Raw genomic sequence first — 16,073 nt, 5'->3', positions numbered from 1 at the left:
GCTGCCTTTTGTTCCATTTTCTGTCAAGACGATCAAGTGATGCTGAACCCTCCCTTATTTACACCAAGTCTAAGCTGATGGGGGCTTCCCACGATGTACTGAGCATTTCTTTTTCACTCATCTCTTTTCACTTTCTGTGTATTGATACACCACTTTGCATTTAATCGTTACTTATAATTAATATCTGGCTCATTTCCACAGTGTGTCTTTTGTCCTGTCCCCTTCCTCTCACCCCCAAACGGTTGCCCCTCCCTGAGCCTGGTTTTGCTGGATGTTTCTTCGTCTTAAAAGGGAGTTTTTCCTTCCCACTGTCACCAAGTTCTTGTCTATAGAGGGTCATCTGATTTTTGTTGTTTCCTTCTGTATTATTGTAAGGTCTTCACCTTAAAATAGTTATAAAGCACCATGGGATGACTGTTGCAATTTGGCGCTATATAAATAAAATTTAACTGAACTGAATGATCCCACACTTCTTCAGTAATGTTAGGGTCCAGGTTCTGGGGAGACTATTGTGTGTATGCATATGCTGCATTTTTAGTGGGATCATTACTATGCTAAAAAAAAAAAAGAAAAGAATTGTAGCTGCTACCAATCAGATGCTTTTCAAAACTGATGGTGCTTTTCTGCGTTCATAATTTCATCAATTTTGACAAGATCCCAACACCAAGGCTGAAATGCAGCTGTAAAACATAACAGTACCTCCACTGTGTTTTACAGTTGGCTGTAGACATTCAACTCTCTTGAACTCCTCCATTGATGATGATTCATCACTCCATCAGACCCGCTGCTACTGATTTTGAGTCCAGTTCTTGTGTAATTATTAATACCTCCGCCTTAACCCCCCCTTATTTCCCCTTCTTAAGAATGAGAATGAATGAATGAGGCATTAGTGAACAGTGCGTGGATGAAGGGCCAGACACAACATTGATTCATCCCTTGTATTCTGTTGTTTTTATGCTTGCCTGACTCATAGGGAAGTGTTAAGTAGCTTAACAAAAACTTTGAAAGACCTCCAGAAAACCCAGAGAACTGTGTCTTAAGAACATGGATGGGATTTTTTTTCTCTCCCCCCCCTGCCTCTTGCTTTAGCCTTACTTATTAGCCTTGCTATTCCAGCCTTATGACAGCTGGAATAGCCTCCTAGCATAGTCCCTCCAATTCCAATTTAAAGCAAAATATAAATATTGAGGGGAGCCTCGGGAAAGAAAAATAGAGCTATATCACGTTATAACGTGAAAAGTACAATATAAATATTATAATGTACGAACGTTATAATTATGTATATTGTAATAACGTGATATTATATTATTCAAACGTGACTTTTTGTAAAACTTTTTAGACTACAGGTGTGACATTTGCGCCATCTGGTGGACACAACAAAATACAACTAAAGTTAAACTTATTAAAACATATTAAAACTCTACTTGTAGAATAGCAGTCAAACGTGTTAATTCAAGCCACCAAGCACTATCATATATTTATGAGTATTTACCAACAGAGTGACAGTTTCGAGGCCCACGGAACTAAAGTCTGGGCTGTGTTTCCTCACGGACGAGTTTCAGAACTGTAGCAGCATGTGTTTTGGTTGTGAGATGTAGAAGACGCTCCGTCAGTAAGGGTTAGAGTCTGTTCGTTAAATATTCTGTAATACCAATATGTCCTCGGCGGAGGTAGTTCTGGGTTTCCTGGAGGATGCGGAGCCGTGGCGGCTTCGGTCTCCTCAGTTCCCGAGTAAAGTCGGAGGGAAGCCGGCGTGGCTCAGCCAGAGAGGCCTGCCCTCTCTGCCCGGACTGGAGTGTGAGATATGTCGTCTGCCTATGGTTTTCCTGCTGCAGGTGAATCTCCAGGAGCCATGTTATCCTACTTCATAAAATTATTAACTTCACTGTACTGTACTGTGGTATAGAGAGATGTGCTGACATTATAATATAAAGACTGAAATAACTTGTAGACTACAGTTTTGGTGTCCTGTATAAAGAGTTAAACAGTAAACATATTAACACAACATTTTTAGCAGCATAAACACAAAGAAAGGAAAGTGGCACACATATCAAACATTTGTATTTTATAAGCCTCCTAAAAAGGTACATACTGAAATATATCCTTAATAAATTAGAACCCCCCCCAAAATATATTTAATTGCATGGTTTAGGTACTAGACCCTCATTAGCCGGCTGGTTGTTGATATATATTCTGATATAAGAATCGGAACATATTACCCAGGTGGTGTACAATGTGTGAGTATTTTTCAACTTTAATTAAGTACTTTTTACAAGCCTGATCTCTCACTCACTCACTCACTCACTCACACACACACACACACACACACACACACACACACACACACACACACACACACACACACACACAGAACCTATACCTAAGTGCACACATACTCAAATCTGGGTCAACTCCAATTTAACTTCTGCATCCCACCTCAGCCTTATTCACTATAAATAAATAAATACTAGATTTACCTGACTTGTTGCAGGTGTATGCACCAATATCCGGTCAGGACAGAAGTTTTCACCGAACGCTCTTTCTCTTCTGCTGCAAAACTCCAGAGTGCTACACACGAAACGACAGCCGCTGCATGAAAGGTAGTTCTTCACTGTTTGATGTCTGTCACTTCCCAGGGGTGGTGTTGTGAGATGTTGTCTGATTCTACTAATTTTTCTCAATAGATTTTGCAGTATTTCTTAAAAAGCTGTGTTTTCCTTCATGCCAGTTTTCAGAAACCAGTTACAGAGGAGGAACGAGTTCTACCCCTATGACCCTCCACCAGGTTTGTGAATTTTTGCTGCCTAACTCTTAATGAAGTATTCAAGATTCAATTTCTGAGTATTTGTAGAAGAATATGGTGGTGGTAGCATCATGCTCTGGGACTGTTTTGTTGTTAGTGGTGCTGGTGGTTCCACAAAGTGGATGAAATAATGAAGGAATGGAATACCAGTTTAACCACTTTGTCACACTTGGATGTTCCTTCCAGCTACCAAAAGTTTCTGGTTGAGGTGCAATTTGCTAAAGAACATTTAACAAAATATACAGAGTGTGTATGTATATATTTGAACCTTATACTATACTTTTCACCCTGTGTGGAGTATAAAAAAATCCAAGGATTAATACAAACTTGTGCAGCAAGTTCTTATTTTTTACTCTCATTAAAGATGTTTGCTGTACAATCCTTCCACTGTGGAAAAAGAACAATTTAAAGAAATCATTAAAAGCCCAAAATTACCCTGACACTCATGCCCAATGTATGTGAACCTTTGACCACAACTGTATGTCTGTTTGTCAACAAATATAAAATATCATCTTCCCTTTAGAGGATGAACCACCCTGTGATGCTGATGAGGGCCAGAGTGTGTTGTCCATTTCGGGAGTTAAACTGTGTTGGGTGTGCGGATGCCCCGGTAACAAAGCCTGCTCTCGGTGCCACACTGTGACCTACTGTGGAAAACACCACCAGACCCTCCACTGGAAACAATCTCACAAGAAGGAGTGTTGCAGCCAAGGTGTGTGTGGGGGATATTTACTGGAGCTGCAAAAATCGTAATCACATTTTTTCAGTGTTGAGTTTAATGATTGTGTTCATTAAACCTTCCAAAGAAGAAATCTGGTTCTGAAATTTTAATAAATGAATACATAAAATGAATTTAGAGTAAAAAAAAAAAATGAAAGGAGTGAATTTGGATTTTTATAAAGAGGCAAAAGTAAAGAAAGGTGATGAGTTCAAAATCATAAAACAGCACAATAAACCTTTTATTAATTGATGGAAGCTAAGGTTGTAATTGAAAATAATATTTGAGTAATTTCACAGCCCTCGGTACATTTAGATTAATTGGTGATTGTAAAATGGGTGTTAGTGGGCAGCCGATCTGATCCAGAGTGTATCTATATTTAGAAAAGCGATGGATAAAAAGAGAAGTGGTCCATAATCCTTTTCCCTGAGTTAAGAGAATTATGACTGTCATTTCTCATCACTAGAAAGACTAAACTTGTCCGTCTCTGTCTAGAAGGGTCTCCTGTTACACCCTCCCCGCTCCTCTTTCCTGAGACTGAGCTGGTCACTGAGCCAGAGGAGGAGGAGAAAGATGTCAAAGAGGCTGAAGGAGAACAAGAAGAAGAGGACGGTGGAGGGATCATTACTCAGAGGAGTGTGGATTGTCCCGCCTTGGCAGAATGTAAGGTTAAAGGTTAAAGTTTTTCTCAGTTTTCAATTGAAAAGTGAACTTTTATGTAGAAAAGTCCAGTCTTAGTGATGTATACATTTATTTCATTATAATTTATAACCAATCCTGACCCTTCTGTTCTCTATCAGCCCTGGCAGAGAGCGACCTGGACGAGATGGCAATGCACGAGACTGAAGACAGTAAAGTGTTCCAGAGGTTTAAGAAGAAGATCGCACCTGAACCTCACCAGGTAGAAAATAGAAGAGCTAAAAAGATCCAGACGGTTGTTTTCTTCTGTCCATATCTCACAGTGTTTGTCATTTCTAGGTGATACGTTACAGTCGAGGGGGCTCTCCCTTGTGGGTCTCCTCTCAGCACATCCCTTCAGATGAGGATATCCCACCATGCACCTGTGGTGCCAAGAGGACGTTTGAGTTCCAGGTAATCGACCTGCTGATCTGTTGAAGACCTGCTCGGGTCTTTAATCTTTCACTAATGGTTGATTTATTCACAAGTTTGTGCCGTTGCTATCCTGTATGTGTGTAGGTGATGCCGCAGCTGTTAAACAGTCTAAGCGTGGACTCGACTGGAGCTAGCATTGACTGGGGGACTGCGGCTGTCTACACGTGCTCTGCCAGCTGTGAACGCAGCGACCAGTACTGCCCCGAGGTCATCTGGAAGCAGGACTTCAGCTCAGATCAACACACGCAGACTGAACGAAGATGATGGGCGTCCCTTGTTTCATGCATAGCAGGAAAAGCACAGGTGGTGCTGATTTCATTAATATGTTTAGGCGACTCCGCTTCAGTGTGTTCGTTCACCCACGTGACTTGGTGGGACACCTGATGTTGATATATCCAAATGTTTCACCTGAACTTGTCATTCAGTCAAAAAGCTGCGTGGTGCTGCAGGTAAGAGCTGACTGAGCTAATCACATGGGAGTAATGCTGCCTCTCCCTATTAAATGGACTGGAGATTTAACTAATCATAAACTTTGTGCAAACATAAACATCAGTGTAAAATGCCATCTCCAAATGTATAAACGACGTGTGTACAAAAAGACGTGTGTGTTGCATCATTAAAAACAAATTTAGCAAAACAATGTTTAAAGAAACATCTGGATTTTTCCACTAATCACCTCACAGCGGCTCACCAGCGTCCACCCGCACAGTTTAATAACCACAGCAATAAGTCACCAATTGAGACAAATTCTGACATTTACCAGCAAGACTCACCTCAAGTTACTGACCACAAAAAAATTGTATTTTCCCCATCTTTCAGACTCTACATATCGTATTTATAGTTCAGGTTAAGTATCTTAGCCAGAACATTTACGTAATTAAAATGTATTCAGATACAGAAAACTGAATGTTTTAATGAACGAGTCTGATAAAGGGCTGCACAGGAAAAACACATCAAATACTTGATACCAGCTACAGTATGCTATGATGCATGCTCCTTTACTGCTATATAATATGAAACAAGGATGAAGCCACTGCCAAACCTGTTTACAGCTGTGGATTTAACCTAAAATTAGTACCATATTATCCTAGTAAGAGCTCTTCCCTCTCAAACTGCTGGCTCATTTGTGGTTCCTAGAATTTCCAAAAGTAAAATGGGAGGCAGAGCCTTCAGTTATCAGACGCCTCTGTGGAACCGGCTCCCAGGTTGGGAATCAGGAAACTCTCTCTACTTTTAAATCTAGGATTAAAACTTTTAAAGTTTACAATTATGGCTGAATTGAGTGACCCTGAACAACACTACGCAGTTACGCTGCTATAGTCCGAGGCCCCTCCCTGAGCCTGGTTCTGCCAGAGGTTTCTTCCTGTTAAAAGGAAGTTTTCCTTTCCCACCATCACCAAGTGCTTCCTCATAGTAAGTCACGATTGTTGCTTTTGTATTTTTAATATTGTAGGGTGCTTAGCTTGCAATATTAAAGCACTTTGAGGTGACATAAATAACATTGAATTCAAAACACAGGGGGTTAACCAAACAAAAATGGTGCTTAATCCAACAGAAGATCCAGATCCAACAAAGGAGTCCGTATGTACATGTTTATTAACGCACTGAGAAGTACATTAACAGTTTAAGAAGCATGTAGATGTGACAGGTTCCTGATTGATTTCCATACATACAGTCGATAAAAGTGGCTTAACTGAACATGTGAACCAAACGATCTGCCAATCAAATATTCTGAACCGGTTAAGAATACATGTTAACACTGGTGTGAAGGATGTGCCCAGCTGAACCTGCATGAGATACACAAGCACATCAAAACCTGACCAGAATTAAAACACATTTAAACGGCTTTTTTTCCCCCAGCTGTGCGTCTGAGCACAGTTCACTGGTAACCAGGACAGAGTCATATTTTTCTATGTTTGTAAAACGTACCTAAAAAAAAAAAAAACCTTAAATATAGGTTTGATTAGCCAAAAACAAATTATTAAAATTAAAAATAATAAATATGCAGCAACGTGATGCATATTTTACCTGCCATCAATCACTAGATGTAAATTCAGGATTAGGTTGGCAGCCGCTTCTTGTACTCAAAGCTAATAGCATCTTTCTTGCAGGTCACATTTCAATCCTGGCTAAACTTAAATGCCAGTGATCTTACAAACACGCTGTCCTGTTAGTCAAAGAAACAAAAAGAATATCTGCGGAGCAGCATCTCCTTCAAGGTCGGAATCACTTATTTACAGTAGAAAAAATATTTCTATATGTACATACACATGAAAGTTTGAGCATTAAAACACTTATTTCAAAAATTACAACATGTTATCTGCTCCAGAGAAAATTTTAGACCGACTCCAAACTATCAAAGAATTAAGCAGGATTGCAACAGGAAACCAAACTGATGAACTACTCAACTTCAGCTGTAGGATTTGGATCAGTTTAGTTCAACTTGAAGTGTTTCAAACTTTAAGAGAATTCACTGTCAATAACTGCTGAACTTACCGGCCTTAAATTTAGAAAGAAATCTACCTTTGAAAAGTAGGCGAGTTCGGTTTTAAAGTCTCTTTCTCTGATTTGGGGCTTACAGAGCTGATTATGTCAAAATAAAATATGAGCAATTAATAAAAACCAGAAGTAGAAAACTAACTGCAAAAAAAAAAAAACAAAAAAAAAAAAAAAAACAGTCCAGGACTGCCCCTTTTCTAATTAGCAGTTTTTACACTTTCTTACAATCTTATGTACAATCGAAAGAGGACTTAAAATGTGTATGAAATAAACTGACTTTTAAATATAGAAACTTGTGAGATCATAACACAGAAAAGACAATCCTTAAAACCCTGCTTTTAAGACAACATGAAATACTGTAGGGACAAAAAGTAAAAGTGAGGGAATCACTTCATTGTAGCACATCTCTTACAGAGGTCCACATGAAGAGGTCAGCGTAAGGCTGATGCTTGATGTGAAGCTTAAAAAAGAAAAAAACTATGTTAGAAACAGGGTTGTGGGGATGATAAAAGAAGAGATGCAGGGTCTACGTTGTCTTCCGAAAGCCTTTGAGGATGGGGTATATGTTTTCAAAAGCTTCGTAGATCTCTCCTCTCACTTTGGCACCTTAAACAAAAACAGGGAGTATAGTAAGTTACAAAAGTTAATTCACAACAATCATTAACAGAGTTTGAAAACTGAATTTAAAATGTTTGCACCCTCACAGAATAACGTCCTCACTATGCACTGCGGCACTTTAACTGTTGTTTGTTTATTATAGATTTATTGTATTATTTTTATCCCTTTATCCCGATCCACTTTAAAACAATTTCCTGTTACGGAATCAAAAAAAAAAAAGCATCTATTGATCAACGTTTAGTACCATTATAGTTTTATATAGTTTTATTATAGATTCATTGGATCATGGGTTCAAGGAGGTTATTAAAAGATATTTTGTTAATTTGATTTTCCCCAACTACACAAATCAACTGACTGGAACTCCCTCAAACTTTATCATTTTCGACTGGAGAAGCTATTAAATCAAATCCTTTCTGTCTCTCCGACAGTCAGTATATCATTCGACTGTGCAGAGATTCTGCGTGAAACATTTTCCCAACTACAAAATGTCCAGTTCAGTATCAACTTTAAATGTATCATCAACTCCATGTTTAATTCTTGGACTCGCAATTTCTTTTGTATGGCTCATACATCAAAATAATTTATCTTATTTACGATGAGTGGCAAGGACATGAGGACATTTAGAAAACAAGGGTCTAAACAATGTGAAAATCAGACTAACAAACTAACTTCTCCTCCTGTGTTTAATACACACAAAATAGAAATGTTTTGTTTTTTAAGCAGACAGGATGGGATCTTACCTGTGAGTACAACTTTCCCAGACACAAAGATGAGCAGGACAATTCGGGGTTTGATCATTCTGTAAATGAGTCCTGGAAACAGCTCCGGCTCGTAGCTGCAAAACACAAGTCGGTTATTTTAGTTCTTAAAAAGCAAAGAGTACAAAATCATTAACAATCATTTTTAATTTTGCAATTCACATGCTTTCAGTCATTTTAAAACAAACAAAAACTACCTGCTAAACTGCTGATGTGTGAGGACCAATCCCTCCAGCCGAATGGGGAACTTCACATCACAGCTGCCCACCATGTTCTGAATCTTGAAGTCCAAGAACTTGGCAGGGAAAACCGAGCTTCTGCACAACACGCGCATATTTTCTGGCTGCTAACCTCGACTGCTCCTCACTAGAAAGATAAATGTCATTGAGAGCCCAGGGGAGCAGTCAAATATTAGTAAAGTAAAGCAGAAAGACTTTCCCCCCTTTTTTGTAAAAAAAATAAAATAAAAAAATTTAACTGTAATCTGACCTCTTGGCTCCTGTGCAGACCATCTTTCCAGAGCTGAAGATCAGAGCAGTGGTCCTGGGCTCTCGTATTCTCATGATGACAGCAGCAAAACGCTAATGAACAGAGACAGCGAGGCTGACCATTATTACACACGTTACTTTTAAAATACAATAATTTCTGCTTGAATTTGATCCAAGCTGGGATTTTAATTCTATATAGATATTTGAGTTCGGTAGAGGAGACATGTTTAAATATTTATTTTTTAAAAGTGAGTTAAACAGGGGGCTGAAGAAGGAAAGATGTTGAGACTAGAGCTGTGTGCAACTAGTCGACTACAAGAATAAACAAGAACACAAGTCTGTTAACGTGTTTTTCAGTTTCAAAAGCAGTTTAACTCTCCTCCCACCAGCCATCTCTTACAGCTCTTCTAGAGGTGGTGGCTGACTCAGAAGAAGGCATCCCTGCTTAGACTGCCACCCCTGAGACCCACACCCAGATCACAGGCAGAAAATGAACGCTATGGACAGCTGGATGGATTTACAACACCAGATAACCGTTAGTTGTAATATGTAATGACATCACTTTCTGCAATATCTCTATGTGATGAGAAGTTGTAAACAGGGTGGAAATTAGGTAGCTGACAGCTGTGTGTAGTAGTGCAAATCTACACGACCAATCATCTGAAGCATTGTGCAACAAAATGTACCTAACTGTTTCAGCTGGATCTTAAAAACCCACAGAATATATATATAAAGACAGCACACCCAGTCTCTTTTGACCAATTTAGACTAATCAGCTGATGAGAGTTTCTCTCTCTGGTTTATTATCTAGTACAGTGGATTCCAGAGTGTGGGTCGAAGTAATAACAGAAATTCAGTTTGAAATCACTCACAAGTATTTATAGTTACATATTTGTATTAATGAATTTAATTATATAAAATTAATTAAAAACTGGAAATATGAGGTAGTTCATTTGTTATATTAATCATTACACTGACCTTAATTTACTCCTCTTGTACTGAAGTTTGTGTCACTTTGCATATGATTGGGTAGCATTAGCAATTTATAGCCAATGGCCTGTGTTGTTTAAGTTTTTGAATACAATTATCAAGGAAATACGCCACTCTGTCTTTTATTTTGATTAGAGTGGATATTTAAGATTTGGTGGGCCCTGTCAGAATTCCTGGTTTTCAAGTGGGCCACAGCACTCTTGACTTTAGGCCTTTCTAGTAAATTAATTACCAGGAACATCCACAATTTGTAATTTGTAGCCTGCAGCCAGTAAAGTCACATCAGTATGCTGTAGAGCAATAAAAAGCCAAGAGCCTCACCTTTGGGTTGTACTCTGCATTTCTGGCTCTCAGGGCAATGGTCTTCAAATCCAGTTTACAGCCTAAGTTTACAGTAGATACTATATTTCTAAAAGTGAAGGGGAGAAAAGAACAAGAGAAAACAACTGAGTGAAGGACATACAAACAATTAAAAATTTCATTCCCTTAAAGTACAATTTGGTTCAATATATGTGCAGGAATTTCTTTCCTTTTAAAGCAGTTATCACCAAAAATGGGGGTGGGTGGGATGAGATGTGAAACATACTGTAGCTGCGGTACTATGCCAGAGGTTTCTGAAGCAGGGGTGGCCGGCGTGATGGGGGTCATGGGGGTCAGCGGGGTGGTAAAGAGGGGGGTGTTTCCTGGCAGTGCAGTTGTGGTCGAGCCTCCTACTGCCTGGGAGTGGAAAAGTTGAGGGGTCTGCCCTGATGTCCCTGCGAAGGAAAAAAAAAAAAAGTGGTTATTTATGTGTAACCGGAGATTAACTTCCACCACGGCTAAATAAAACCAAGATTTCTCATAATAAATGTGGAAGATAAAAAAATGACAGCTTGTGGAGTACCTGAGCTGGCCTGTTGTGCCTGTTGTTGTGCCTGTTGCTGCTGTTGCTGAGCCTGCTGTTGCCTCTGCTGTTCCTCCAGTATTGACAAACTGTTGGTGTTCTGCACTGGCTGGGGTGTCAGACCAGAGCCATATGGCATCATGGGGCTGAAGAGCGGCATGCCTGGAGTCATGGCTCCCTGCATGGGGATAAAGCAAAAAGAAGGGCGTAATGAAGCAGAAACTAACTACAGAGCAGAGATATAAGACAGTTCCCTCAGTGTTAGTATTCTTGTTTTTAGGTCTGACTCTTCTCTTGACACAAATAAAACGAAAAATCTAAATGACAGCAGTCTCTCCACGGACTTTAAACCCATGAAGAATATGTCGGTTCTGTTGGAAGTACAGCCATTTCCGACCAGTGAAAGAACAGAAAAGATCACAACTGTGACAGCTCAAGGTGTCTTTTTTTCATGAAATAAAGACGTAACTTTAGAAATAAATCATACTTAGTAAGGTTGGATGATATGTAAAATTTTCCAAACGACAATCGTCGGCCCGATAAATAACGATATGCAATATATTCACGCAGGTGCAGGTTTTTTGATGTAATGTAATCTGATTTGCGCGTTTAGAATTTATATGTTTTGTTTGGAGGGAATAGTTCACCTTCTTTTCTTATTTGTTTCAGTATTATTACAGCTACTTTTTGGATTATTAGCCAGTATCTCTGTTTCCCTCCCCACCATTGTGTGTGGGGTTTTTTTTTTAAATTTTAAATATGTTTGGTTTTTTTTCTTCTGAACATAGACTACTGCCTTTTTCTATTATGAGTTTGAGTAAATGAATCGCTGCATTTGGGCGCACTCTGAGGAGGGTGCCGTTAAATTATTTTTTCCGTTGACTGCTTGTCTTAGCTTTAACCAACATCATTAGCAAACTTACTCATAGGCAAATAAATAAATCATTCTTGTAAAAATGATCGGTGAAAGGCTCAGCCTATCGTCAATATATTCGTCCAATCACCCAACCTTAATATTTAGTAACACATAAGATGATTTAAGGGGTGTTGACACAGGGAGGAAATTACTCATCATCCATCACTTTGTCGCTAATGGTTCATCACTGGAAAGCAGGCTCCAGTTGCACAAGTAACATACATTCATCAGCAGTATCCCTCATTCTCATTGGGAGTCACTTCAATCAGTCACCTCAAATTTGAGAAACGTAAAACTTTGTGTCCACCCACTTTGCATCACCAACACCTATTTCACCCTGTATCGATTTAAGTCTTTGAATATCCCTGATTTTATATGGTCTTAGGTCATCACAGTAATTCACTTCCTGCAGGGAATGGCTCTAGACCTTTTCCCTTCACCACTGATTTTCAATCCAGTTCTTGTGTAATTTGTTGTAGCATTTCCCCCTCCAGTTTCCCTTTCTTAAGAAAGGCTTCTTGACCATAATTGTTCCACTGAGACCATTTCTGATGAGGCTTCAGTATACAGCAGATGTATGAATGAAGTGAAGCACCAGACACAACACTGGTACATGCCTTGAATTAGGTACCTTTTTAATGCTTTAATGACTCATACGTCATTTTAAGTGGTTTAACAAACAAAAAAGATTCCTATGAAAACAGGGACTGAACTGAAAATGTGGAGAAAAGCACCCATTTCTAAGAACTTTAGAAAGCCTGAAGAACTATTGTTTAAGACCACTTCAAAAATAGAAGAAAACTTGGCTCCTTGGATGCATAAATATAAAGAAACAACGGATGGCTAAATCTGTGACTTAATTTTCAAAAAGTCTTAATAATGAAACACAAAGCCCATGTTACCTGAGGGGAAGCCACCAGCCCTTGGAAGGCTGGTATGCTGTTGTTCTGGTCCATCCCTTTAGATTCCCACGTTACTTCACTGCCACCCAGTAGAAGGCAGTAAAAGCGTGATAACTAACCCAGCAGGGCTCTTTAAACCTCCAGCCTACAATGTCAAACACCAGACACAAACACTGCACTCTTCTTTTTACCCCCGGCAGTAGTGTCTTGGCTGAAAAGATGACAAGAAGCACACTTTACTCAGATAAAACTCAAACAAAGTGGCGTAAACAACATGCAAATGAATGAAACCAAAATCGTGCAGCAGCAAGCGGTGGCGCGAACTCATTTAAATAACTTTAACCTTTTCTAACATTACTTTAACTCTCTCGTTCATATCTTGCCCAGTACATGAGGTGTCCTTTAACCAGTTAAGCGTGCAAAATGCCGCTAATAAAGTTACCAAACATTCCTCGAACAAAATGAAACGTGTAAGCACACGGGCTAGCTGAAGTTAGCGGCAGTTAGCATTAGCAAATTTAGCAATCATGAATCTGCAAGCTAAACGTTTAAAAAATTCGGATTTATGCGGTAAAAACAACTGCAAATAACTCGAAAATCTGTCAGCATGAACCAGAAAATCATTCTTTAGCTTACAATCAAGGTGTCGCTGTTAAAATCAACACACGAACAGCATAAATTCAGCTCCAGCTCCGTAACTACCCCGGACTTGTTCTTGGGCGCTCACGACCTACTTCCGGAAGCTTCTTCTTCTTCCGTCGTGTCACAGTTCACCGCAGACACAGCAAAGATGGCGTCGCTGAGTGACAAATCAGTTTGGGATGAAGTGGAGGATGGGATCGGCGAAGAAGTGTTAAAAATGTCCACAGAGGAGATAGTTCAGCGCACTCGTCTCCTCGACAGCGAGATAAAGATAATGAAGAGCGAAGTGCTGAGAGTAACCCACGAGCTTCAGGCTATGAAGGATAAAATTAAAGAAAACACGGAGAAGATAAAGGTGAACAAAACGCTGCCCTACCTGGTGTCTAACGTGATCGAGCTGCTGGATGTGGACCCCAACGACCAGGAGGAGGACGGGGCTAACGTGGACCTGGACTCCCAGAGAAAAGGAAAGTGCGCAGTTATCAAAACTTCAACCCGGCAGACCTACTTCCTGCCGGTGATCGGGCTGGTGGACGCCGAGAAGCTAAAACCGGGAGACCTCGTAGGTGTTAACAAAGACTCCTACCTGATCCTGGAGACCTTACCAACCGAGTATGACTCCAGAGTCAAGGCCATGGAGGTGGATGAGCGCCCCACAGAGCAGTACAGCGACATTGGAGGTCTGGATAAGCAGATCCAGGAGCTGGTGGAGGCGATAGTGCTGCCGATGAACCACAAGGAGAAGTTTGAAAACCTGGGCATCCAGCCCCCAAAGGGAGTCCTCATGTATGGACCCCCTGGCACCGGGAAGACCCTACTGGCCAGGGCATGTGCCGCTCAAACCAAAGCCACATTCCTGAAGCTTGCAGGTCCACAGCTGGTGCAGATGTTCATTGGAGATGGTGCCAAGCTGGTGAGAGATGCCTTCGCCCTGGCTAAAGAGAAAGCCCCATCCATCATCTTCATAGATGAGTTGGACGCCATTGGAACCAAGAGGTTTGACAGCGAGAAGGCTGGAGACAGGGAGGTGCAGAGGACCATGCTGGAGCTGCTCAACCAGCTGGATGGATTTCAGCCAAACATGCTGGTCAAGGTAAATTTGCCTTTTTACTCTTGAATACAGCAAAAGTGCACGTCAATTCTGCTACCACTTCACTGTTATTTAATGTTCAATACTGATAAAACATTTTAAACTACATCTGAGTAGATCTGAGGCACTTAAAGTGAATTTGTACAACAATTCATTAAGAAAAACGTTAAAATTTCGTCAATATCCAAACCCCCACATTAATACTTTATGATGACTGGAGTTTATTGCAATGATACTGTCTTTATTATTTAGGTGATTGCTGCCACCAACAGAGTGGACATCCTGGATCCTGCCCTGCTCCGTTCAGGTCGTCTGGACAGGAAGATCGAGTTCCCCATGCCGAACGAAGAGGCCAGGGCTCGCATCATGCAAATTCACTCTCGTAAGATGAATGTCAGCCCCGACGTCAACTATGAGGAGCTGGCCCGCTGCACCGACGACTTCAACGGCGCTCAGTGCAAAGCTGTGTGCGTGGAGGCCGGTATGATCGCGCTGCGCCGCGGAGCCACAGAGCTGAACCATGAGGATTACATGGAGGGAATCCTGGAGGTCCAAGCTAAGAAGAAGGCTAACCTTCAGTACTATGCCTGAGGACACTACCTGTGTCTGTGTATTTGTGTGTGAGAGTCTTTGATTACTATTAAAAGCTGTTGAGAAAACACATGTTATGATTTCTCATTATCTTGAGTCAATAAAATAAATAAAATGCCTCTAGTATCTTTTGTTATTTCCTCTAACAATTTTAAAAAATAATGTAAGGGTACCTGGTGCTATTTAGAAGCTACACATCTGGAATTGCATAGTAGTCATAAATTTATTCTTAGCTTAAAGCAGTTAAAGAAAGTTATGAATAGATAGCAGGGTTCAACATACAGTTGTGGTCAAAACACACACACACACTAATATTTCGTTTAATGTTCTTTAGTATAAATTCTGGGGGAATGGTAGAGTTCATTTATATTGGTTGGTTTCTGGTCAATTGACTTGGCTGTTAAGCATAGTCCAGAAATTTTCAAAAGGGTTGAGACTGGAGTTTTGGAAAGGCCATTTCAGAAGCTTAGCATTAGCCTGCTTTATCCTTTCCTGAATCAGTTTTAACACGTTTGGGATCATTGTCCAACTGTCTCCAAGTTTCAACTATTTTTCTGTTAATCTAAGGTGAAGTGGAAGAATTTGGAGGTAGTCCTTCATTACTCCAACAATTTTGTACAGTCAACCCCCATATTCCCCTATGAATATCTGAAATCCACAAATACTCAGTACCCCCTCTAAAAATGCTTATAACTACCTATTTCAATCTTTTCGGGATCTTTGTGTTTGGAATTTGTGCATCTTTTGTTAAGAAAAAAAATCAATTTTAATGATCTTTTGCTGTGTTTACATTAATATTCAAATTTGAAAAGTACATTATTTATCATAAAAAATGTATTTAGTCAGAAAAATTACATTAAAAATCCATGAAATAATCTGCAAATATTTTGGAGTTGCTTTCCACAGAAAAATCCATGAATACTAAACCCTGGATTGACGGGGGTCGACTGTATACCAAGTGGAAGAAAATGGATGGATCAATGAATACACGCTGGCTTTTCACATTTTAGATTTTCTTCTTATTTTCTTTTCCTATACACACTTGTTCTGATCACGACATGA

At 39.9% G+C, this 16,073-nt stretch overlaps 3 protein-coding genes across 5 annotated transcripts; 2 read left to right on the top strand and 1 right to left on the bottom strand.

Annotated features, from left to right (window-relative positions):
- The first annotated feature begins 1,536 nt into the window (after window positions 1-1,536).
- On the top strand, window positions 1,537-5,274 carry pdcd2 (programmed cell death 2). 3 transcript variants are annotated; one of them, XM_040011873.1, is made up of 8 exons: window positions 1,537-1,835; window positions 2,492-2,600; window positions 2,729-2,785; window positions 3,327-3,515; window positions 4,020-4,196; window positions 4,322-4,422; window positions 4,500-4,613; window positions 4,719-5,274. In XM_040011873.1, the coding sequence occupies exons 1-8, from the start codon at window positions 1,656-1,658 to the stop codon at window positions 4,896-4,898; spliced, it is 1,107 nt and encodes a 368-aa protein (XP_039867807.1). In that variant the 5' UTR covers window positions 1,537-1,655; the 3' UTR covers window positions 4,899-5,274. The 3 variants fall into 3 exon arrangements, with proteins under 3 accessions (XP_039867807.1, XP_039867806.1, XP_039867808.1); XM_040011872.1 differs by having other exon boundaries at window positions 1,538-1,835; window positions 4,017-4,196; XM_040011874.1 differs by having other exon boundaries at window positions 1,540-1,835; window positions 4,017-4,184.
- A 938-nt stretch (window positions 5,275-6,212) lies between these two features.
- LOC120721500 (TATA box binding protein) lies at window positions 6,213-13,463 on the bottom strand. The gene is given in 10 exon segments (XM_040011875.1): window positions 6,213-7,739; window positions 8,492-8,586; window positions 8,707-8,816; window positions 8,818-8,875; window positions 8,999-9,090; window positions 10,309-10,396; window positions 10,574-10,742; window positions 10,871-11,048; window positions 12,689-12,899; window positions 13,325-13,463. Coding segments are annotated over 9 exon segments (924 nt in total). The 5' UTR covers window positions 12,743-12,899; window positions 13,325-13,463; the 3' UTR covers window positions 6,213-7,659.
- On the top strand, window positions 13,428-15,130 carry psmc3 (proteasome 26S subunit, ATPase 3). Its single transcript, XM_040011870.1, has 2 exons — window positions 13,428-14,423; window positions 14,673-15,130. The coding sequence occupies exons 1-2, from the start codon at window positions 13,479-13,481 to the stop codon at window positions 15,009-15,011; spliced, it is 1,284 nt and encodes a 427-aa protein (XP_039867804.1). The 5' UTR covers window positions 13,428-13,478; the 3' UTR covers window positions 15,012-15,130.
- Window positions 15,131-16,073: the final 943 nt, after the last annotated feature.

This window comes from Simochromis diagramma, unplaced genomic scaffold (genome assembly GCF_900408965.1).
Source record: "Simochromis diagramma unplaced genomic scaffold, fSimDia1.1 OVJJ01000603.1, whole genome shotgun sequence".
In the NCBI taxonomy this organism is placed as follows: Eukaryota; Metazoa; Chordata; class Actinopteri; order Cichliformes; family Cichlidae; genus Simochromis; species Simochromis diagramma.
This window is presented reverse-complemented; position numbering and strand designations above follow the sequence as displayed.

Excerpts from the sequence above, each read along its gene's own strand:
- pdcd2 (XM_040011872.1), top strand. The coding sequence starts at position 1,656 with ATGTCCTCGGCGGAGGTAGTTCTGGGTTTCCTGGAGGATGCGGAGCCG. Across the intron at positions 2,601-2,728 it reads CGACAGCCGCTGCATGAAAG|TTTTCAGAAACCAGTTACAG; the intron begins GTAGTTCTTCAC and ends CCTTCATGCCAG. Across the intron at positions 4,614-4,718 it reads AGAGGACGTTTGAGTTCCAG|GTGATGCCGCAGCTGTTAAA; the intron begins GTAATCGACCTG and ends GTATGTGTGTAG.
- psmc3 (XM_040011870.1), top strand. The coding sequence starts at position 13,479 with ATGGCGTCGCTGAGTGACAAATCAGTTTGGGATGAAGTGGAGGATGGG. Across the intron at positions 14,424-14,672 it reads AGCCAAACATGCTGGTCAAG|GTGATTGCTGCCACCAACAG; the intron begins GTAAATTTGCCT and ends TTTATTATTTAG.